General features: G+C 40.0%; 1 protein-coding gene across 1 annotated transcript in view; it reads right to left on the reverse strand.

Annotated features, from left to right (window-relative positions):
* Window positions 1–15,591, reverse strand: part of sorcs3a (sortilin related VPS10 domain containing receptor 3a) — a 239,875-nt gene that overhangs the window by 9,605 nt on the left and 214,679 nt on the right. The window contains exons 20-22 of the mRNA XM_054603842.1: window positions 12,068–12,201; window positions 10,151–10,274; window positions 9,507–9,619 (exon numbers count right to left, since the gene is read on the reverse strand). Coding sequence (XP_054459817.1) covers window positions 9,507–9,619; window positions 10,151–10,274; window positions 12,068–12,201 — 371 coding nt within the window. The remainder of the gene's footprint in view (window positions 1–9,506; window positions 9,620–10,150; window positions 10,275–12,067; window positions 12,202–15,591) is intronic.

Genomic DNA, 15,591 nt, shown 5'->3' on the forward strand with positions numbered 1-15,591 from the left:
TTCAGCAAGACAATGATCCCAAACACACAGCCAAGGAAACTCTCCATTGGTTTCAGAGAAAGAAAATAAAGCTGCTAGAATGGCCCAGCCAATCACCTGACTTGAATCCAATAGAAACTCTATGGAAAGAACTAAAGATCAGAGTTCATAGAAGAGGCCCACGGAACCTTCAAGATCTGAAGACTGTTTGTGTGGAAGAATGGGCCAAAATGACACCTGAGCAATGCATGAGACTAGTTTCTCCATACAGGAGGCGTCTTGAAGCTGTCATTACCAACAAAGGCTTTTGTACCAAGTATTAAATACATTTCAGTAAGCGTGTTCAATACTTTTTCCCTGTGTCATTCCATTTTATTACACATAACTTAATTTCTGAACTTATTTGTTTAGTTTTCTTTGTATGTATGGATTACTTGGGTTGTTAACGACATCTGGGGACAATTTCATGTCAATAGCACCTTTAGAAATATATTTACTGAGAAAAATGGTGACGTGTTCAATACTTATTTTACCCGCTGTGTGTATATATAAATATATTTTTAAAAAAACTGTTATACTGTACAGATAGTTTTTAGCTGCAATGGTAATGATGTATGATCTTCTCCATACAGGCAATACTGGCAACACCTCAACAAATGGAGTTGGGTCTTCAAACACCTCCTCAAATACCAGCCTCATCAGTTTATTCATGTATCTGTAAAAACCTAGCATTTAAAAAGTCACTTTTTTTGTTTTGAATTAAGTATGCTTCTTTCCTTATTTATATGTATATGGTAATTCACATTTCATGTTCAATTTTTTGTGCATTCACAATTCTTTGACTTGGGGAACACAACCTTGTAGACAGCTGTCCCTGCAGATGCTGTTGCTTGCTCACGGTCCTCATTTTCATTATAATAAATGAAAAGGCACAACCTAGAATTATAGAATCAAATTGTAACACATCAATAGTCACATTGTTATAAGAGGTTATATAATCTATGTAAAGTGTATGTATTACCTGAACAACATTCCATGAAAGTGAAAACCTCATTCTTGGGGGCGAAACGCAGGATGAAGCAGTGGAAGGCCTCCAGCGATGATGTCTGTCAGAGGTGACTTCTTCACAACCCTCTAGTTGACCAGGATTTTCTCCTTTTTGCAACTGACCCTTGAGTAATATTACAAAAAAGTGTGTGAAACAGCAGCCCATAAAAGCAGTCACTACACCAATCAATTGTCATTCCAACTGAGATGTGATTTTTTTTTTTTTTGCACCAGGTTGAGTTAACGAAAAACCCCGGCTCACAGCTAAACTCAGGCAGATAAAGTTGCAAAAGGAAGAGGCATTTAGGAGTGGGGACTGTGCATGTTCAAAGAGTCAAATACAGCCCGGCTGTGTAGCTCCAGAACAGCTACACTGTTGGTTACAGAGACCGGCCTCCATGACAGTCGCCTCATGACAAAGGGGTCACAGTCATAAGGACTGGAGTGGAAAGCCGATGTAACACTACAGCTTTAATCACAAACCCACCTCCTCACTCGAACTCTATTCAAGATCTAAATATTCAATAAAACATTCTACACAGTGTTAGCAGTGGGGCTAAAGCTGAGTAGCAAAGCCATTGGACACAGTAACGTTAGCTACCTCGGTTGTTTTAAACATTACACATCTACAAATAATAAATCATACTTACAGGCTGTGATCCTGAACTTTCAGCATCGTCCTTCAGCAGTAAGTCTTTAGATCTGTGAACTGTGTCCAGTTTGAAAGTTGAATTGATTTAAATATGAAGTGTATCCACTTGTTCTTCAGGTCATCTTTCTTTTGGTGGTCCATACAAAGAACATTTCCTTTCTCAGAGCAGACCACTGCGTCTTCTCCACGTGACGGTCGCAAACCGAACTCTTTGGATGGAGCTCCAGCTCCCGTCTCTCTGGCTTTGTTTGAGGGTGTTCTGAACTAGCCGGTAGGAGGTCTATTTGTTTATGACTCATAATGTCACCAAAGTGAAGGCAACAATTCAATGGAGCCGTTTCAGTCAGCTCAGGAGCAGTGTTTCTGAGGGACAGGGTAACTCCTTTTAGGCGTGGACTTCAGGCTTTACAACTCTAAGGAACTTTTACCTGTAAAAAAAAATATATATACTACACACTAAAGGAGAGGGAAAGAGTAGAACAGCATTTTAGGGCCTCTTTTATGTTTTATAGCTGAAATCACATTTATAGTATGATTCTTATATTGTTTGAGTTGCTGGTTAGGTTGGATGGTATTTCTGTTTTTAAAAACTTGGAAAATGCACTTGTTCAACTGAATCAAACAGAAGTTTCAGTGCCAATATTCTGCAATGAAGCATGATAGCGTTCTGGAGGATTGCAAGTTGGATCACCATAATAAATAATTATCATTAATGATTATAATTATCAGCTTTGTAAAAACTAGGGGTGGGGGGATAACAATATTGTATAGATACACGAATGCCAAAGTATCCATCTTTAAACTATAACCCATTTTTTAAGTTTGAAGAGCACTTATTAAGTTAAATGTATTGTTAGGAATGTTGGGATTAAACGAGCAACTGCAGTGTCATAGGTCATGGTTTCCTAACCATGACAAAAGCTACGATATTTATGTTGTACTGTTTCCTGCATTGAGACACGTTTGTGTGTGCGCTGAAATCTCCTCCTTAGTAGTCAAGTTAACAATCGGTGTGCACCGGTTTGTTTTGTGTGTTTTAAAGTCATGCTACTCACCCGAAGTGTGCAGTAAACATTTCAGAGGGAACCAACATTTCAGCTTTATATTCACCCTGTGCAAAAGTGCTTTAAATCAGCAGTGATGGAACATTTTGGATATAAAATACCAAGGAGTCATGTGAATGTCAGATTAATTAAACTGTTTAACCATCATAGTGTGACGATCGTCATCGGCCTAAATTTAGTAGAAACATGCAATCTGAAGATCGACCTTGATGCTATCTACTCTGATAATAATACATGTGAACAACAAGTCCTTTAATGAAATCAGGAGGAGAGCTAGTAACGTTAACACTGACAGCAAACACAACTTGCAACTGTATGGAGCTTCTGTTTAGTTACATAGTGATGCGTTCAAACTCCATTCAGAGAACTTAATATTGGACAGTAGTAAATTATAACGTTATAATGATGTCTTCAAATGTAATCTTGTGAAATATAGTTTTGGTGAGAAACTTGAATAAATCGAGTTGTTTGAAGCAGATATAGAATAGATATTAGAGAAATGAATTATGACCTGAAATACAATCTGTTATTTCCTAATCATTTGAATTGTGTGTTTTATGCAAATCCCCATAATAGATAAACAAAGTTAAATGAATAAGTTGATAATAAATATTTAAGTTCATTGGCTAAAGGCCTATTTTAAATGGATTGAAGTGAGATGAACCAAGTGAAAACTTCTTCTTATTGGATACAACAGATGTTGACAAAATGCATTTAGTTGTTCATTGTGGGTTAAGAAAACTCTTATTAAGCAATGTTACAAACCATCCAAGCAACATCCACAACAACTTGGATGAGCTTGAGAATACACTGTCACAAATCTGAAAATAAGACATTTTAGAGATACATGGATCTCAAAGTACTGCCTTCAGATATGTAATTAGATTATTTGAAAGAAATAAAAACAATTTGATGGAAGTTTTCTGGCTTGATCTGAATTTCTAAGGATGCCAAAACCTTATTTTTCTTCTGACAAAAAAGGTGAAAACAAACAAATGTTCTTGAGCCCTTAGATCCAAACCAGTGTATACGAGCCAGGGAGGCAGAGCCTGGGTGGTGATCACTCTTCATTTTACAGCCTGTGATGCTTCTATTTTTTTTGTGTGTGTCCTGTGTGAACAATGGAGTGGGTATAGCCAAAGCACATCAATTATCAAGCACAGAAATCACTATTTGAGTACCAAAGTAGTGGACAAATGATAGCCGTGGGCATGACTCACAATGAGAGAAGGCGCGGCGGAGGGGGACATAAAGTGAATAGGATGACAGAGGAGGCAATAGCCCCGGCAAAAAATCAATACACTTTGACCATGTTGGTTCTCATTGCAATCCGTCATTAGTATAAAAAGCTGTTTTGGAGTGCTGTCTTTTGAAGCTCTGAAAATCTACTGCTGGAAACAAATTTCAGATTGGAATGGCAAGCAGGAGAGACACTCACAGAGGTTGTATAGTGTAGATTATAGTGTAAATCTAATACGGATCAACCCTGTGAGATGTACCAGATGCAATTCTATGGGATATTTAGGCAATACTTCATCTGGATAATTAAGTGGTAATGCTCAACAACAAAATAGCTACAGCCATGCTATGCTGGCAGCTCTGTGAGCAGCTCTCTGATGCTGTACTCTGCACACGCATTTGATATTGCAAGAATCCAGGTTGTGCAAGGTAAGCGAGCAATAAAGTTCCTCAAACTGTAAGCTGCTGTACAGTGTAGCACTACCTCCAATCTCTAATCACTTAAGCCAATATAGTGCTAACCCCAGCCTAGGTATTTATAAAATCCTAATATTACTTGGAATCCAGATTGTGTTTCAATAATTGTGAGGGGAATAACTTAAATCCTGATATGCGATATGAGAGTAAGTTAACTATCAACAATACAATTGTTTAACAGAGAGAAAAGATGAATATATCACACAACTGTGAGTGATTTACCATGCATCAGTCAGATGAGGAAGTATTTTGGTGGCTTTGGGGAAGCAATAAGGAGATGATGGCTTGGTAGCTTGCATTAACCTTCAAGGGACGCTATGAGGGATATGAACAATGTAAACTGCATGAGTTTGAGCTGAAAATCGTTATGGGAATATGACTGGGTGGAATGAAATAACCTCCATTAATGAATGTGCATTCAGGACCAGTAGAGGCAGCTGCACCAAAATGAGTCACATCAAAGAGTACAAAGTCGTGACTTATTAGATTGAGCAACAGGGCAACACGGTACCTCAGTTAAATGGACCTTGATTGGAATTGTAAGTTGTCCCCACTCTCATCTCCTATTTTATTGTTGTGGAGCTGTTTACTCTGTTTAAAAGACATCAGTTGTGGTCTGGCCTCTGTCTCGAGCAAGAGTTCCCAACCATAACAAAATAGAGGAAAAATAACCCTTCCCAACAGCACATGGACAAATGTCTGTCTGACAAAGAACATCATGCCTCGTGGACTACAGTCCTTGTGCGTGCGTAGCGGCTGATATCAGACTCTAATGTGAATTAATGAAAACAAACCACAATCCAGAAGTTTAGTATTGGAATTTTCACCACCTGTTCCATTTAATACTTAACATCAATGATGGTTATGTATTGTAAATCTAGTTCTATGATAATTCTTCGCGAGAAAAAACACATTTTATCCCAGACTACAGTCGCAGTTTTAAACATGGTTAATATTGTAAATTGAAACAAAACAAACATGCCTCAAAACTTCTTGGCAAAGTTTGCTGAACAAATCAGGAACGCATTAAATACGTATGTTTGTTACATTATTTCAGTTACAGACTTAAATTAAAATAAGTCAATGTTTACTTTAGGTTTTACATGAACAGTGGTCTCCTGGGTGAAAGTCCTTTGTTTGACTCATCCACCTCGACCTCCTCCTTATGTGGAGTTCTACGGACTATGATGAGAAACTTATGTGTGATACATCAAAAACAAATGCAATCCATGAGAAAATATGTTTCCTTAAAAAACTTGATTAACAACGTACAATTTATTTTCTGGAGACCAGGGTGTCCTCAGACAACCTGAAGGAACCCATTCAAATTCATCAGGGTTCTTCCTATAAAACGGCTGTTGTCCTCATCCACACAAGCTATGTTGATAGCGACAGTCAGGAAAGGCAGAGAGAGAGGGGACGACATGAAGCAGAGGGATTTTAACCCTGCTATCTATCATCCATGATCCGTCAGGGTTGCGGGGGTCTGGAACCGATCACTGCGCTTTGGGCAGGCTGCCAGGCTATCACAGGGCTGACACATGGAGACAGAGTGTGAGGCGACAGTGCTAGCCACGATACCACCGTGCCATCAATATTTCCTTTACTATATATAGCCGATGTTTATGTCTGGGTCAGTGTGTTACAAGCTAGTTTCTTGTAATGGACCAGCTGTGAGTAGGACCTTAGCTAAGTCATTATTTTCCTTAAGCACTAGTTAGTTATATTGCCAGGATATATAATGGAACATTTATTGGAGATAATATATACTAAAACCTCAAACAATACTGACTGCAATCTACAATTTTGGTCAACTCCACAAGGTATGTGCATGATTTGCAGATGTATGGCCATATTGCCTCAAACTTGTTTGTTGCCTTAGATGTTGTTTGCTTTTTATAATAGGCGTATTAAAGAAACAAATGTTTTTTCCCCAGTTAAATTATTTCCATTTATGTGACTTTGCAGATATCTATAATGCATCTATTCCTTTTCCCATTTGGATTGGTGGTTTTACTTAAAACATAGTTTTAGCCTGACATTCCATTAAACCATGATCAAGTTTAGAAATAATCTCCAATGTATTTTGCAGATAGGCATTGACCAAAACCTTTTCCTGGTCTGAAGTATAAATCTTTTCCTTCAAATCTTGAAAACTTCTTAGATCTCCAGTTTCACTAACAGAAAAAATTAGTCATTCCTTTTTTTGTCATCCATCCTTGAAATGTTGTAAATTACAACAGTAATTTACTATCCAGAGCTTACCATTGCAACACTTTTTGTCCTTTTTTTCAATGTTAGATATCTGGTAAGATTTAACAAGATTTTGAAATTAGATATTGATATTGGATCAGTAATACTCACAATATGTCCAGTAAGTGCATTTTCTCCAAAGAGTGTTTGGATCTGGTATCCATGGATGAAAGTCTCAATCTCTTTCCACCTAGCTATGAAGCTATCCTGACACCAATTAATTAGTGGTCGAAAACGGTCTGCGTAGAAATATGCCTCAATACTTATGTCCTTTGTCAACTTGAGTGTAGAGTATTGGACTCTGGTTTTCTTTCTTCTCCAAATAAAGATATAAATGTATCCCATTCTGTGAATTGTTTTAGTAGTACCTCTATTGGCAGGTATTCAAATAAATACAATAGCCTGGCAAAATATTAATTCCCATTAAATGTACATTGCTGCTAAAATCCACTCTATCCATAACCTTTCCTATGTTTTGGTTGATGTGATTATAACTGGCCCTGTACAGAATTGATTTTTTTTTCCCCCACAAGGTATTTCATTGGTTTTGAATCAAATTGAATATTATACCCACACATGAGTTTCAATGTAAATGATGAAGTGATGGAGCTCTTTGTGTTACTATCCTTCCACTGAACAGCAGCAAGGAAAGGCTGTCCGAGGGATTACAAAGGGAATGTTTCTTCTAAAAAAAAGAAAAATGGAATATATATTTGATTACTTGATTTGTATATAATACACAGAGTATTGACGGGCCTCTGTACAAATATGAGGGACTATCTCAGAGCTCTGTGTGACCACATATAGCTACAATCATTTTTTCCTCCATTTCTGATTCAACATTGTCACAACATCAGTGTTGACAGGAGGAGAGTCTCAGCGCTGACAGGCTTCAAGACGAAGCATCACCCAAATTACTCAAAGTATGTGTTTGCAACGCCTGGAACTAATTTGCGTCTTTGGATTGAGCTTGTTCTTGAAAAGTCTACTTCCCATTTGGTGTAAACACATCATAAGGCTTCCTATTCCAGGTTATTCCCATGGGCAGTGCTTCATGCTAATCTGTGGTGGAGGGAGAGTTCAGCCTAGTCCCCTAAAAGATACGTTTACATACAACTAAACTGCAATATCAATAACAATTTGAGCAAAACATATTTCTTTCCCAGAATTTTTTTGTTTCTGACATATCACAATTATGTTTCTAATCAAAGTGTATCACATTTGTGTTAGGACCAGGTGTCAATATATATGCCGGTACAGTCCGGTACTCTGTACCACTAAAATATTCCGAGCCGTAGTGGGAAGAGGAGACAGCAGCTTTCTGCGGCTGGGGCTTGGAGGAGAATATTATAAGGCGGTGAAGGATGGGGAGGTACTAACGGCAAGAACTCAGTCTACTATTAACCCTGATTAGGAGTGGGTCTCTTTGTGCTCAGTACGGACGAAAGGAAAATAACGAAAAAGAATGAGTATTTTTTGAAGACAGACTTTGTCTAATTGCTTATTTTTGGTGTTACCACATGAATGATAGTATGCACCACTACTTGGTCTAGATCAAATTCACCTATCAAATGTATCATTTGGGGCGGCTGTGGCACATGAGGTAGAGCGCTTGTCCCGTAACCACAAGGTTGGTGGTTCAAACCCCTCTACTGGCAACATGCCGAGGTGTCCTTGAGCAAGACACCTAACCCCAAGTTGCTCCCCGGGCGCTTCATTGCAGCCCACTGCTCCTCCGGGATGGGTTAAATGCAGAGAATTGTAATTTCCCCATTGTGGGACTAATAAAGGATTGATTATTATTATTATTATTATTATTATTATTATTATAAGTGATTAAAATAGAAAGTAGCAAACTTCAGTGGCTTGAAACATGTTACCTTCACTGCAATAAAGTATGCCACCCTGAGACAAACTGTAAATTATAACTAAAACCTAATTGCCATGTTATGAGCTGTGGCTCAGGGTTCATGTTACACCCTCTGTGACTGAGCTCAAATAAACACAAGCACTTTGTCTACAGGGCTGTTACCATCCATTTGATTCAAATCATTTAGCTGAAACGTGTTACTTCTGGTCTCATAAGGAAAAACTTAAAATATTTGTTTTTCTGTCAAGTTTCTTTACAATGGCATCACAGTCCAGGAAAAAGCAAATCACTCAGCTCAGAAGCATAGACCTGAGTCTGGGTTGTCCAGGATATTTATGAGATCCTCTTCACACATTTAAATATTCCTCCAAAAGCGCCCACCTGGAGCTCAAATGCTTGATATATTGGTAAGATGGCCAAGAGCGCAGCACATCCAAACGCAGTCCGCTATTCATGAGCTGTGAATGGGGAGATGAGGAGCACTTAACAGGGACGGGTGAGCTTCCCACACACACTGAGAGCACTTGCACCCCTCCTACGTTCAAGTACACTAACACACATGCAGACACACACATCAGTCACAGGTATAGTCACTCACATGTCCCTACCACGCCCCCACCTGAGATCATTTTATTTGTGACTTTTTAAATGAAAGAATTAGCGCTCATGACGCCATCTTGGATGAGAAGGAAAGCAGATGTGTCTTCACACCTGTCTGATGATGAATCACTGGGTGGCCCGAGGGCGGTACCTTGCCGCACCACTGAGTATTTGGCAGCAAAGGTAATAGGAGCATAGGATATAATGAGAAATACTAGGGTGAGAAAGACAATAGAGGATAAAAAAGACAGAGAGGAAAGGAGCTGAAGACAGACAAAAGGATGGACGGAAGAGAAGAGAGGACAGAGAAAATGAAATCACTCACTTGGAGCAAAGCCTTCTTAATTACTCTCCCCACATCCTGTCTCCACTCGGGTATGTCGGGGTTGAACTCATCCAGATTAGGGGAGAAAGATAAAAGTAGAGATTTGAAGAAATCTGTCGAGGAGAGTCGGGGGAGAATCAGCCATTAATTCACTGGGTTCCAGAGGCATTATTCTCAGGGAGCTGTGCCAACTGTCATTTTGCTCAAGTTGAGTTTCAGGTAGTTAACACTTGATGAAAAGAGGAGGGTTTCTCAAATCCACTGCACTTCCCTTTGGCTAAATGTACCAGATGCACTTCTAGATAATTAGAAAATGTCACAGTTTTATGCTAACCCATCCACAGGTAATAAATCATAGCACTTTACAGATACTTGCTGCCAGGTTACTTCATTTCAAATGAAGACATATTCTTTAGAGGTTCTAACAGTAATGTGATATATGATAATCAAGGAGGAGCAGTTTTATTTCAAAACATTTTTCACACGGCAGAGTCTGAAAATGACGGTACAAGTATCGCACTAAATTGATGTATTCTGAAATATTTAACTGCTTTCCATAAGACTGCGTGTTTTGAAGATATTAAAAACTAACATCATGTTTACAGTAATAAGCTCCAGGACACAATTAGAAAATAAATACTGACCTTTGACTGCTATGGTCTTGGTATCCTGCAGTATGCTGTTGGCTGCAGCCACTTGGACAGTGATGGTGTGCATTCCGTCGTTGGGGAAGGTATGTGAGATACTGCCGTCCAGCGTTATCACGGGCTGCAGACGCAAAAGGTTCAGGGACAGAAACATGTTACACTTATCAAGCTCATTGAGCATGCTTTATACACCAGACATTTTTGGCTACCTCGCCTCCACCAGGGTGGTGTTCCAGGTTCATTCTTGTTTCCTCATATATAGTCCATCCATCAGTTGTGTGACTTGTAGATATTGTAGGAGAGCAATACGTAGTTTGGTTCAAGTAGTGTGTGTGAGTGTGTTGAGGCGCCTTGGTAGCCGAGTGGTTACAGGACATGCTTTGGGACCTGTGTTCCATATCCTCATCCTCTCTCTGCCTCTCCCTAATTTCTACACTGTTATCAGTCAAGTAAATGGGAAAATGCCCAATAAATTATCTTTGACATCAACCTCATTTTGCGGATTACTTTTTATAATTGTTTACAAACGGACGTCTATGAGTGTCCAGATCTCTTTGGCAAAAGGCCTTGACCACAATCCCACGTCTAACGTCATCATCAGGTCAAATTTGAATTTTGCTTTATTGATTGTGTCATTGCGCTCTGTTTCACAGCATGATGAACTCATACAAGGTGGACAGGCAGCTGAAAGCTACTTTAGTCTTCATGAAAAGGTAGTGGGCGAAAGAGTACAGGCATCTATGAGTCATATGACTGAAGCAAGTGGAAGCAACCTTGGACACTGATGAAGTCAAGATTGAATAAAAGCACAGACATTCTCATTCAAATCCACTGGCAGGATGGTCAGAGCAGTGGCCAGTGATGCCAGATCAGATTGACAGTTTCCAGTTTCCACTCGTAACCTTGCCAGTAACTAGTGTAAAAGTGTAAAAACATAACATGTGCAATAGAAAAACATCATAGGCACACAAAGCTTCATATCTTCATCAAATGTTAGATACATTTGCAATCCACAAAGAGTGCAGTCAGACAACCAAATAAACAAATTGCCATGTCCACATGTCCATGTCAATGATGATGACTTCTAGGTCCTCCTTTACCCTAAACAACCATTGAATACAATCATGTAAATCAAACATTTCTCAGATTAATGAGTCAATAATATGGGAGTGGATTACTGAAGGGTTACTGAATATCTGTGTTTTGACCATAACATGTAAACATTTTTTTTTTTTTTTTTTAAACCCCACTCAATGTTGAAAAAGCAGCCCAAACGTTATGTACCACCCAACACTATTTTCCCAGTTCTACTTACAGACTAACTGCACATTTAAATGTCTACAGATCCTCATTACGGACCGGTTGTCTCCTTGCTGACTGTAAATGAAGCTATCAGCACATAATGTTGCCAAGCATTTTCCAAGGTACTACAGCTTTCAGCGTTGTCATCAATGCGACAAGGCTTTTGGCATACAGAAGTGGGTGTGGTTTCATCTCTTAGGCCCTTGGCCACTTTTCTTTGCATATTTTAGGCTCAGACATGGGGGTGAAGGTAGACTTTAACAACACTTTACCGTCCTACTGAGGTCTGCTGTCAGCATAATAAGTAGCAATAATTGCCATTTTATTTGGTTTTAGTCAGAAACTGTTGGATGTCCGTTCTACTCCGATTCTATTTCCATGTTTTTATTTTTAAATAATCACACTGGTCGGTGTGTATGTTTTCACAGTTTGATACGCTTCTCAAGCATATGCTGTTTTCATGTCAAAGTGATGTTTTACAATGACTTGATAATAGTTCGCTTATAAAATATATGAATTTCAATTACACAGATAGAAGCCAACATACAGTAGCATGAAATAAAAACTTTAGACTGAAATGTGTATTAATGAGCCTTGTCCTGGAAGGATTACCTCTGTATTGTTGTCCAGCCACCAGAAGTAAGTAACAGTACGTGAGTGGCTGGGTAAGACCACTGCTGTGATGTTCACCTCCTTGTTCTTTATGACCACGAAGGGAGTGAGAAGCCGGACATGCTCCACTGGACCTGAGAAAGAAACCCACAGAGGAACTGATATTATGCATGGAGACTTCTAATGAGGCCCAATTGATAGTAGGCTTTTCATTCAAATAGGAAAAAAGACAATTGGCAAGATCACAAATCTAAGTACATGTGAAGCTTGCTTCTGGAAGAGAAATACTCCAAACACCATCCCTCTTATGTGACAGTTTAGTGCACTCAGGTTTTTCTACCATAGTCCAAAGACCTGCACCTCAGGTGAAATGATAAATAAGTGTGAATGAGAGTGTGACTGTTTCTCTACGTGTTAGCTCTGTGATAAACTGTCCAGTGTGACTCATTTAACCAGTGATTGTATTATTTCCCAAGTATTAACTAAAAAGTAGTCTTGAGTAATTTAAATGACAGACAATCAGATATTTTACTGATGTCACAGTTCTTCTTCCATACACTCCTGTCATTAGCTCTCTCACTCCCCTGTCACTCTGTCTCTCAATTCACTCCGGCCACTCCCAGTTCCACTCCCAGCTCACAGCCCAGCCCCCTCTCTCTCACCACACAACCCTCCCTCACCTAATCAGCCTCATGCAGTGCACCTGTCTGCCACACCCACCTCATCAGCACCATCCCTCTCACCTGCTCACTCTGCTGCACCTACACCCTGCAGTATTTAAACCCCAGTCAGTCACACACTCGCTGCCAGATCGTTCGTTGCATTCATGCTAGACCTTCCAGCAATTTCCCGTGGACTGATTTCCCGTTGCCAACCCTGCCTGTCTGGACTTCCCTGCCTTGCCTGTGCCCTGGTCAATGACTCAGCCTTCTGTCCCCGACCACCGGATTCCTACCTTGCCTTTGCCTCGGTTAGCCACCTTAGCCTTCTGTCCCCGACCACGGGTTTAGCCTCCGCTTCCTCTGGTTTCCGTCTGCCTGATCCCCTGCCTGTTTCCCTGACGGCTAGGCGCGCTCCCGATAGGAATATCCACTGTGAGTCATATCCTGCCTGTCTGTCTGCTGCGTGCTCAGCTTTCAATAAAGCTTCTGAAACGTACTCAGTCGTACTGCTTTTGGGTCCACACCACACCCGTGACAACTGACGTTGATTCACAGTATTAAGTGGTGACAGCAATAGAATGTCCGTCTGTGGTGGCAACTAAAAAAAGTTGCATGCTGAAAATATGTTGAGGCCATGTATTTTTCACCTGATACCTTCTAATAGGACCTGATGGGGGTCTAGGTTTCTTTACACAAATCTCGTGGATGAAGTTCCCTGCTGTGGACAGATGTGATACACTACTTTCTTGGAAATACTCCAACGAAAGGTTTGTGTAGCGCTGTGGTTCGGGGTGTTCGTCTCGCCAAGGCTTCTGTTAGCTCTCATCCTCTTTAACCAGAACTAATCTTTATCCCCACTTTGGTGTGTGTGTGTGTGTGTGTGTGTGTGTGTGTGTGTGTGTGTGTGTGTGTGTGTGTGTGTGTGTGTGTGTGTGTGTGTGTGTGTGTGTGTGTGTGTGTGTGTGTGTGTGTGTGTGTGTGTGTGTGTGAAAAGGAGATTAATTTGGTATTAAATACGCTAAGCCAAGAAATCATTGTAGTAGTTTTTGGCATTTTCCCAGCTAAAATTATTGCCATCAGAAATGTAAAAATACAGAACACTCTCCCCACATCCTCTCCTCCTTGACGACCACCAACTAACGTCCATGACAACCCTTTAAGAACCAATCAAACACAAGATTAAATCCCAAAGAATCTTTTTTTCACATCAGAATCACATCAGCATGGCAAGTGGTTACATTAAAATAGACTGAACGAATCAATGAAAGAGCAACAGACAAGACAGAGAAGATTCCACACATATGTTAAGGAACATGTGTTATTACCTTGGAAACTTAAAATGCTACTTTTTTTAATTGCTGTCTGAACGGAGCTGGAAAGCATGACGATGCTGTGATTTGTTGAGTGGCTCTGTAAAAGCTGCTCCACTTTAAAATCAGTCATTGTTCTGTTTTTTTTCCTCAGATAATTTGGCCTTGCAGACCAAATCTCAGTCTCTGCCCTCAGTGCAACCTTGCACAAGCAAGTTGGTTATGACCTTTCTCCCAAAAGTTGTTTGTGTTTATCACAGCTGCTTTATTACACAATCCTGTGTATAAGAGATAACTTCAAATGAGTTTAGCATGGATCAACAGTGTGGCTGTCATTCAGCAGAAAACATTTTAGGCAGCCGGGTTAGGGAACATACATATGATTTAACATATACAAATAAAAAGAACACTTTCCTGCTTTTAGTTTAATGTTTGTCTCCCTTATGAAGGGAACGAAAAACCAAAAGAGCTTCATTTTCTGATTGATCAAGTAGTTTTCAAACAGCCACTTGTTGCAATAGTAAAAAGTCTAATTCAAGAGTCCTGCAAAAAATCCAACCCTAATGGAAGTTATAGTTATCATTTTATGGATAATGTTGCATTGATGTCTTTATTACAAAGAGCTCTGTGTTTTAATATGGTGCCCTAGTGGTGCATGGATGAGTCCTAAATCCCCAAAATGACATATTTGCACCTTCATTTCCCATGTCTAGAAGACAAAGTGTTTTATGAATGTGTTTTGGTTAAATTGCCTAAAATACATGTTTAACACAAGCTATTGAATAGGTCATAAATACCCCTCTGGTGAGTTTAGAAGTGTCTTAAAAAAGTGTCTAAATGAGAGGAATATACGTCCTCACTAGAACACTAGTCCTCCTTTAGCTTAGTGGAGACGTGAAGTCATGTGACTAAACGTCCTCACTAGAACACTAGTATTGCCTGCACAAGGAACTCAACATGGAGACAGTTTAGACGGCAGCTAGAGGCTAACAGTGCTAATAGCGATAACTGAGCAGACAGAGCTAACGACCGCACATGACACCGTTGGTTGGGATGGTGTCAGCGGTAAGCATTGTATGACTGCCATATGAGTGCAGTGCAGAGCGGCGGCCATTAGCTAACCAGTAGGACACAACGGAGAGAGAGACTTGCAGGCGCTAAAAGTCACGCGCAGACTGCCTCGGCGATGTAAAGCACAGAGAAGCTCGGGTTACAACACAGCACTTATCTGTGCTCAGGTAAAGTTTAGGGGTCACGGGAGGAGCGCGGCTGCAGGGACAACCAGGGGATCAAAGTGATTAACGGAAAAATGTGAGGTCTCGCTCACAAAGTCTACATGAAATATTCACAACATGAAATGTGAATCCCCCTTTCCCTCTCACATACTCTGTAGCTCTCTCACATTTAAACAGCTAACTAGCTAGCTAGCCCTACCACCTCTACCAGCATCAAAACAAGAGGGAAGATGAAAAGCAGTAAAGTCTGCCACTGTCTTGATTTGATTGGCTGGTTGATTGGGCCCATTGTGACATCGACAAGCAGTGCGACTCTG

This window comes from Anoplopoma fimbria, chromosome 9 (assembly GCF_027596085.1).
Source record: "Anoplopoma fimbria isolate UVic2021 breed Golden Eagle Sablefish chromosome 9, Afim_UVic_2022, whole genome shotgun sequence".
Lineage (NCBI taxonomy): Eukaryota > Metazoa > Chordata > Actinopteri > Perciformes > Anoplopomatidae > Anoplopoma > Anoplopoma fimbria.